This window comes from Culicoides brevitarsis, chromosome 1 (genome assembly GCF_036172545.1).
Source record: "Culicoides brevitarsis isolate CSIRO-B50_1 chromosome 1, AGI_CSIRO_Cbre_v1, whole genome shotgun sequence".
NCBI lineage: Eukaryota > Metazoa > Arthropoda > Insecta > Diptera > Ceratopogonidae > Culicoides > Culicoides brevitarsis.
The window spans coordinates 46,180,070-46,189,554 of NC_087085.1; the positions used below are offsets into that span (position 1 = coordinate 46,180,070).

General features: G+C 30.8%; 1 protein-coding gene across 3 annotated transcripts; it reads left to right on the forward strand.

Annotated features, from left to right (window-relative positions):
* The first annotated feature begins 114 nt into the window (after positions 1-114).
* LOC134837100 (anoctamin-1) lies at positions 115-7,259 on the forward strand. Of its 3 annotated transcripts, none has more exons than XM_063852417.1 (7): positions 115-369; positions 1,478-1,944; positions 4,193-4,617; positions 4,676-4,847; positions 4,911-5,298; positions 5,353-5,606; positions 5,670-7,259. In XM_063852417.1, exons 2-7 carry the CDS (start codon positions 1,525-1,527, stop codon positions 7,059-7,061), a joined length of 3,051 nt encoding a protein of 1,016 aa, XP_063708487.1. In that variant the 5' UTR covers positions 115-369; positions 1,478-1,524; the 3' UTR covers positions 7,062-7,259. The 3 variants fall into 3 exon arrangements, with proteins under 3 accessions (XP_063708487.1, XP_063708488.1, XP_063708489.1); XM_063852418.1 differs by having other exon boundaries at positions 1,478-1,824; XM_063852419.1 differs by lacking the exons at positions 115-369; positions 1,478-1,944 and adding an exon at positions 2,472-2,843.
* Positions 7,260-9,485: the final 2,226 nt, after the last annotated feature.

Sequence of the window (9,485 nt, forward strand, 5' to 3'; positions counted from 1 at the left end):
TCAACAGAAAATGTTGAAAATGGAATGTATGAAGGCTACTCATTCATCTTTTTTTTTTGCTTTCGTGTAGAAGGCAATTCAGTCTACATCATACTTTTCAGCGTAATAGTCATATGAAATAAGTTAATTCTACGAGTAACAATTGATTAGTTCAACCCCATAATTTTTACTGAAATAAAACCGGAAAAAGATTCTGAAATAGAAGAAAAACGAGTTACAAGAAATATTGAATTGAATGATTTGTGATAAAATACATTTAAAATGGCAAAAGTAATCTAATGAACAGATGTGAAAAGTAGAAAAATATTTTAGGATTAAAAAGTACTTTAGACAAATCACTGCAGAATTATTTTTTTATTGAATTAACAGGTAGGTTGTCGCTGAATATTGTATCTGACACGAAACAGGGCATCTGTATCAACCTCATCTCTGTACAAATAAATATTGATGAGATAATAAATACGTCTGTATTGACATTTTTTACCACACAAACAAAAAAGTGATTAAGCTAGACAATTGACATGCTTCAATGAAGGTACGACAATTTATGAGGTTGCTATTCGAATTGGGTGATAAGTTTTTCCATCCATGACAAAACCTTAATTATCAAAGTGTGTCTACTTCAGTTCAATGAACTATAATTTCTGAAAAATTAAAAAAAAAAGTTAAATTTTTAGAACAATTCCATGTGAAATACAAAAAAAAAATACAGTGTGCGAAACGAGAAGATCATAAAAAGTGATGACTTCACTGTTTACGCTTATTTTAGTCGAAACAAGGCAAGAATATGAATAAACACAAAGTTCAACAACGTATATGATATTTACCGAAAGACCTACTATTCTACGCGTGAATGTCAGTCGTCGTATCAGAAATTGAATGGAATACACGAAAAAAAAATCTCTCCAGTTTGAATAAATTTTATAACTTTTTGCCTACGACCGACATTCGTTTGTTAGCATTGCCGGTTTTTGTAGACAGTAACCGGCGTTAATCATCACAACAAACGATACACTTATATACAATAGAAAAATAGCTCACACATGCATTGAGGTAATATCAAATACAATATTGTTATGTGAACTTTGCGGGCGAACATGTATTTGAATAAATTAAAATGTTTTAGTTACTTTCTGTGCATTTCGTGATGTTTTTTTTTATGAGTGTGTGGCATGTCATAAATTGTGAAGTAAAAACGGAAAATAAACAGGAAGATGTTTGAACAGTGTTTATGACAACAGGCTAGACAAAATTTTCTCTTCTTGATAAAAAATAATCTTGAATTTGCTCAAGAATTTTGTCATAAAAAATAGCAATAAAATAATCAGACAAAAAATGTTTTAAGAAAATTACTTAAAATCGATTATTATACTCATCAGACAGTAACTAAACTACCTCATAAATAATATATTGACTCGTGTACATACTCAAATTACCTGATGTCTAACGATATTTTATTCTTTTTTTACTGTTCCAGAAACCCTCTTAATATATTTTCAAAGTAAACATCAAGTTACCATCATCATGTCGAGTGACACCGATAGAGATAGCATTTACCTCGATACATTGAGTATGCAGTCAGGAAGTACAAATTACAACAATCGAAAATCAATAGCTTTATCCCAACAAACGATTTATCATTCAACTGAAGACCTTCCGAGCACTGTTGCTGCCTCCGCAACTCTCAAGGGATACAACAATGACTTTTTTCTTGACTCACAAAAATTTCACAGCGACATTGGTTTGAATGATTTCGAGGAATTGGATAGCGGAGATGTGCCGTTACGAGGAACGAGACCCCGAAGCGAAATTTTACAGGAAGAGGTCTCTGCTTTACTACTTGATAGTAATAATTGTTCCAACAGCATACATTCATTACCTACGACTAAAAACAAACAAACAAAAACGAAACAAATCGTAACATATAATGAATGGAAATCTAGGGTAAAACCTGCTTTACTTTATCATGTGTTTAATTTTACGATATTTTTCTTCCTTTAACAATATTTTTGTTTCTTCTTTTGTTTTTCTATCATATATCACAGCTTTTCTCTTTCCAATGGGCTTTTTGGCTTTTATTGCTTAATTCATGTTTTTTCCTAAAAAAAATTATTTTATTATGTTTTTCTGTCAAAATAGCCTTGTAAGCAAAATATTACAGACGATAAGAGCGCCGAAAAATGTTTTTCGTTTTTTTTATGTGTCGCGAAAATGACACTTGAACGGTTTCAGAATCAATATTTATGCGAAACAAGATATTTATTTACATTTATCGTCAAGAAAGGCTTTGACGCGATGACGCAAGATGATTTTCTTTGATTTACGGATGTTTTTGAGGTGCGGTGTCATTTTATTAACATATATTTTATTAGATGTTAAAAATGGCACGAATCCTTCCTATGACAAAGACAAAAGTCTTCTAATGAATAAATAACAAATAAACTTTATTTTTGCAAATATTTGCACTATTGATAAAACACCGGTAGAAAATGTCTCTTCAGACGAGTAATAAAAATTGTATATCTCTACATGCTCATCGTTTTATCGCTCACACTCAGTCTTTTTGCTGAGTATAATATTTTATTTATTTAAACACTTTTCACTGCCTCAGTGTGAATATCAGTTTAGTTTAAAAAGAGCGGTTGACGTGTAAAGACAGTTTTCCCAAACGATACGCGACGAATATTCTCTGGATAAAAATAAAATAGTAAAAATCGCAGACAAATTTCAATGAAAAGCGAATCTCTCGCGAATTATCCGTAAAAACGATGAATGGCAATGGAAAAGTTATGGATTCAACAAGAATTTGCTTTTTGTGTCGTGTGCCAGGATGCAAGGAAAAAGTTAGTTAAAGAGTTCATTAAACTATATGTTTTGCATTTTTCGTGTCAATTTTATAAGTTCATAAAGATTCATGAACAGACAAAGTGTCTTCCAAAAATAACCCACAGAAATTTTTTAAACAAAAAAAAAATATCAGTGTCATTAAAAAAATTCAAAAATTTTATTTTTCACGCGACGACATAAATTCGAAGAATACTCATAAGGTCCTCGACTTGAATTTTATTAAGAAAAAAAAAAAGTTCAAAAAGAACGTGTGCAAATAATCATTCAATTTTCAGAACTACGCAAAACTTGGCTGTCACGAAATATTAAGAAAGATCATTATTTTTGTGGTTAATGTTCGGGAAATTCTCTAAAAATAAATGACAAAACAAGAGGTCAATATGTGTGTTGACGAAAATGATAATTAAATTTTGTTTTTTTTTTAATATCGGAGAATTTTGTGAGTCACTATTTTCTTTGCAGTAATAAATTAAAATATAAAAACTTTTTTACGGAGAATATGATCGTTAATCTTACAATGAAAATTTTGTTAATCCGTGTTAATATATCTTTCTGAAGAAAAATTTTGTTTTCTTTAAATTCAACAAAAAAAATAAAGTTCGCGGAAACAAAAAAAAATTAAACAAGGGTCAAATTCAAACAAATTATGTATTACAACAGATTGATGATTATTATTAAAAGTAAAATAAAAATAAATATTGAGTCATAAATGATCGTGAATAGTAAAATAACGACCTTGTCTCGTAAAAAAACTTTAAAACTGGTATTTTAAATTGTTTGTTTATTTATTTATATCGTAATATCATGAGAAATTTGCCATGTTCGATCGTTACTGACGACGAAAATTCCAATAGGAATTTTTTACTGCAGTCCTTTAATTGTTTTTTAATGAAGATCGTCTGTTTTACGATGTTTACATTGTTTTATCTGTATTTGTTTCTTTATTTTTTTATTCCTAAATGCACTTTTTATATTTCTTACTTTGTTATTTCTTTATCATTTTTATTTGTTTTGAAAGGTTTTACCTATACAATATCCAATTTCACATTTTTTTGCACGTCACATCGTAGAATGGGATTTTGTCACTATTCAGCAGTTATCAAGTTCTAATTATAAGTTATTTACAACATCATTTCAAAATGCCAACTTAAACTGTTGGATGATTGAAATGATAATCAACATGTAAATATTTAATATATTATGAAGTAACTGCGAAACACATGTTTTACACACATTCACAATACAATTTTACAGTTTTACTCACTTCACATGTTCAATTAATTTGCACACAAATTACTCCGTTGATAATTTTCCTATAATGCATTTTTTTTCTTTATTACTTTAGGTTTGGCGCACCTTTACCGATGGCGAGCGAAATGTAGATTTTGTTCTGTCGTATCCCGCAATTCCGTTGTCGCCCGGAAAAGAAAATGCAAATGAAGCAGCTGACGAGAAACGCCAATTGTTTTGTGCCAACCTTGAAAAGGAAGGACTCGAACTTGAGTACGAGAAGACACAATCGATTCATTTTGTGAAAATTCACGCGCCGAAACATGTTTTGTGCAAATACGCCGAATTGCTCAAATGGGAAATGCCAATTAAAAGGTCTCTATGGAAAAAGGAAGATGTTGATTATAATGAATATCGCTTACTGACAAACATGAAATCGTTCTTTGGAAGACCTTTTAGATTTGTGAAATTAGATCCTGTTAAATTTCCTCACAGACCGAAGGAAATGTATCACGAATTCTCAAGAGATAAGGACTATTTGTAAGTTTACTTTTAAATTTAACGACATTTAAATATAAATATTTACCTTTTTTCATAGATTTGATATTGATGATAAAGATTTCTTTACACAAGATGTTAGAATAGCAGTTGTTAGTTTCATATTAGAAAGATGCGCATTTACAGATGAGCCTGAATCGTCAAATGCTTGTGTTGGAATACAAAAACTTTTAGATGATAAAATTTACAAAGGAGCTTATCCATTGCATGATGTATGTTTTAACTAAAAATTTCAAAATTTTAAAAAATATTATCAAAAATTATTTTTTTTTCAGGGAGATCCCAACGACGTAAAAAGCAAACGTGGATTATTGCTTGCTGAATGGGCTTCAATTAGTAAATGGATACGACATCAACCATTAACAGAAATTAAGGAATACTTTGGAGCTCATATTGCTTTGTACTTTGCTTGGTTAGGATTTTATACTCACATGTTGATTCCTGCATCGATATTTGGCATCATTGTCGTATTATTTGGCTTATCAACGATGTTCAGCAACAATTTTAGCAAGGAAATTTGTTCAGAAAATAGAATTATGTGTCCGCAGTGCGATCGTAAATGTGATTATTGGAATTTCAATGAAACTTGTGTGTATTCAAGATTGAGCAACCTTTTTGATAATCAACTGACGTTTGTATGGGCAGTTTTTATGTCGATTTGGGGTAATTTTTTTAAATTTAATATTAAGAAATTTTTTAATAAAATGTATTTTTTAGCAACTTTGTATTTGGAATTATGGCAACGATATTCAGCAAGTTTGATTCATTCATGGGGACTCACAAATTATACAAAGAAAACGGAGCCTCCTCGACCTCAATATTTAGCTCGTTTAAAAAACTTCAAAGATCAGTTTATGAAAAATCGTATACAACAAAATGTCGAAGGAGGAGCTGTGCTTGAACCTGCTGTTCCTTTTTGGAGATTCAAATTTCCACGCTATCTAGTCAGTTATTCAATCATATTTTTATTTGTAAGTTTTTTTTAAATTAATGCAAAAAAATAATTTTTAAGAATTTTTTTAAATTTTTTTTAGATTTGTCTCGCTGTATCTGCTGTATTTGGTGTTATTCTTTACCGCATGTCTCTGAATACAGCTCAAAATATTTATGGCAATCAAGATTCAATGACGTATAAAATAACAGTGTTACCCGTAACTGCAGCTTGCATCAATTTGTTCGTCATTACTGTTTTGAATTACGTTTACGATTATTTGGCGGTTATTCTCACAAACATGGAAATGAAGAGAACACAAGCAGAATTTGACGAGAGTTTATCGTTGAAAATTTATCTTTTCCAATTCATCAATTATTACAGTTCGATTTTCTACATTGCCTTCATTAAAGGTAAATTTCCCGGATATCCAGCGAAATACAATCGCATCTTTGGATTGCGACAAGAAGAATGCAATGCGGGTAATTGCATGTTTGAATTGTGTATCCAACTTGTAATTATAATGGTTGGCAAGCAAATCATGAATTCCGTGATGGAAATGACACTCCCCATATTGACAAAAACATTGACGAACATTTGGAATCACATTGGAGTTCGACGCACATGGTCTGACACAGATGTCAATATTCGTACTCACAACCAATGGACTGAAGACTACAAACTCTTGCCATGGCAGTTTATGTCAATGTTCAGCGAATACTTGGAGATGGTAATTCAATATGGATTTATCACGTTATTCGTTGTTGCTTTTCCGCTTGCCCCATTTTTCGCTTTGCTGAATAACGTTTTTGAGATGCGATTGGATGCGAAGAAATTCCTTCTGTACTATCGTCGTGCTGTTCCGAAACGAGTTCGAGATATTGGTTCATGGTATGGCATTATGCAAGTGATTTGTCGTCTCTCAGTAATGTCAAATGCCTTCATTATTGCATTTTCCTCAAATTTCATACCTGAATTGGTATACTCGATTTACGTCAAAAAAGAATTAATTGAACCAAGTTACTTGAATTTTACATTGGCTCGATTTGATGTAAATGACTTTGAAGAAAAAGCAGCTCCTTTGAATTCATCGTTTGAAAATGTCACGATATGTCATTACACGGAATTCAGAAATCCGCCAGAAGTTGATCCCAAATATAAGAAAAATCAAGTTTATTGGCATGTGCTTGCTGCGAGATTAGCTTTTATTGTTGTCTTTCAAAATGTCGTCGGTTTGGTACAATTGCTCGTTGATACTCTAATTCCTGATGTCCCGAGAAGAATACGAGAAAGAATCAAGCGTGAAGATTATTTGTTAAGTCACGTCATTTTGGATGAAGAAAAGCGGCGATATAAGAAAGATGCGTACACGGGAGCGGGAAAGAAAATTATGAATGTCCTTACAAACATTCAAAATGGAAAAGGCATTCGAAAAAGGTCGCAACAACACCAAAGTCAGGAACGAATACACGAGCACGTCGAGAGAGTTGTATGAAACGTAATTCTGAAAGATACGTTACTTTAGAGAAATTTTTTAATTTGAATTTATTTATATGTGTAAGTGTAAAAAGTATAAGGCTAAACTATGTGTTAGATGTCACTAACAAGTAAATGCAGCTAAATGTGAAAATATTCGTGAAATAAAGTGCCTTTTTATGAAAACTTTCTTTTTTTTAATATTCCAAAATTTCACTTCTACTATGTTGCACGAAAACTCTTCCCAAATCAGTTTCAATATATGTTTCTGAATCCAGAAAACTAAATTCTGTTTGAGTTACCATCGCTACCATGAAATCTTTTAGAGGATCGTTAGCTCTTAAATTTACCATGACTTCAAGTTTTTCATATGGAAAATTATTTTTCTTGACAAAAATTTTAACTTCGTTAAACGTCTCGTCCGTGATCAAATGTTGAGAGTCTTCGCCAACGATCTCCATCAAATCTGCATGTAACTGACATTGACTCTTTTTGCTTTTTACTTCAATGGTTTTTTCATCATCGTTTTGTTGCTCAATGCTTACAGTTGCATTACACAATCCCAAAGGAAGATTTGTTTCAAAATTTTCTACTGATTCGTTCAAATTCGTCAATGCACTATAATCTCTCAATATGTGTTTCATGAGATCATACACGTATCTCACGCCTTTGTTCTCCCAACCATCAGGCACAAATATCTTCAAAATTTGTTGTTTCTCCTTGTCGAATTCAACCAAAAATGATCCTTCAAGATTTCCTTTGTTATTCAAATTTCCATATTGATAAGATCTCGCAAATTCAGCTACAAAAACATCATTTGCCACAGACAAATGCAATTCTCCTTCAAAAACGACGTCAACAGGAGGAACTACTTTTCCACGAAAATTAAAAGCTGAAAAATGTTGATCCTTAACATGAAACACGTATTTTTTGCCATTTTCGAAATATGCTGTTATGTTATGAATTAAAACAACAAATAAAAGTGTTTGAAAGATTTTCATCTTTATAGCAAGAAGTACGAAATAAAACTGAATAAAATTATTTTGCATGAGCTTCTCTTATCACATTTCAGAAAATAGAACAAAAACAATTTTTTATTTTGAAGGTCAACTTTTGAATTACGAAAAGATAATCGTTTATTCTGTACTTTTGTGTAAATCGAGAATCTCCTCGTTGGTCATCGTCAAAACTTTTTTCGTATCTACTAATTTAATAGTAACGTCTCCCGTCATTTCAATCAATTCGTCATCTTGAGGTAATCGAATCGCCAAATTAATTTCAACTTGAACGGGATTATTCTTCTTATATGAGATTTTTATTTTGTTGTAACTTGAATCGTCAATTTCAGCATCTCCCAATATACGATGCTCGTCATCAGTGTAAGTGCAACGATCTTTTGTACTGAATGCTTGAATGGATTTTTTGTCTTTAGTAATTTCGGCTTCACACTGTCCTAATGACATATAAACGCTTTGTTTTGTATTCTTCTTTTTGTTTGCAACGAATTTTGTGATATCACTCCTGTCTGTTAATACAGCTTTCATCATTGCATGTGCGTGTAAAATTTCATCTTTGCCCCATGATGATGGAAAGGAAAGACTTTTAATTCGTGATTCATTCATAACAACTGAAAATGGTTTTTTAAGTTCATCATTTTTCGATTCTTGTACGATAATGTTGTAAAATTGGCAATGAAACGTATTTGCGCTTTCCTTTTGTACTCGTAAGTCAGCGTCGAAAGTAACAGTTTTTGTGTTGTTAGAACCAGCTTCATACGTTATATGGAGATCATATGTCATATCGTTTTGAAAGTTGAATACATTTCCATATGAAACCCCAAAAAGGGATATGATTAACAAAAAATGAAGATTTCTGAACATCTTCTAAAATATATCACTGCTAATAAGGAATAAATTAAAAAAAATTAAATTAAAGGAAATTTTTGAAAATTACCAATTAATTTCTTTGAAACTATCAGATACGATCTTCACGAAAAATGAAACTAAAATGTATCTAATATCGTTTTGAGACTAATTTATATTTAATGCAATACGAAAAATAAGTAAAGACGTCAATTTAAACAACTGTATTTTTTTCTACGCGTAATTGGGTTTTTGATTTTTTGCAATAATATTTTTAATTATACATATCATTTTTTCCGCTACTATTTTTGTCAACAATCATAGTTTTTATAAAAATCATGCAAAATTAAAAATTTCACCCAATCTTTTCGAAATTATAGATTCTGAACTGATACATCAAAAATTTATAAAAATATTTTTTGAAAATATTAAATTATTAAAATTTTTAAACTTTTCACTTTCACTGTTTCAACACAAATTTAAAATTCAACATAAGCAAATTCAACGTTATCAATTTTTGAACATAAAAGTCAATGTTTTCTTATTATTTTTCAAGGTCACTTTTTATAATTAAATTTGTA

Bases quoted from the DNA above. Each gene is read 5' to 3' on its own strand.
- LOC134837100 (XM_063852417.1), top strand. From the start codon at position 1,525: ATGTCGAGTGACACCGATAGAGATAGCATTTACCTCGATACATTGAGT. The intron at 1,945-4,192 runs GTAAAACCTGCT...TTATTACTTTAG, and splicing joins ATAATGAATGGAAATCTAGG to GTTTGGCGCACCTTTACCGA. The intron at 5,299-5,352 runs GTAATTTTTTTA...TGTATTTTTTAG, and splicing joins AGTTTTTATGTCGATTTGGG to CAACTTTGTATTTGGAATTA.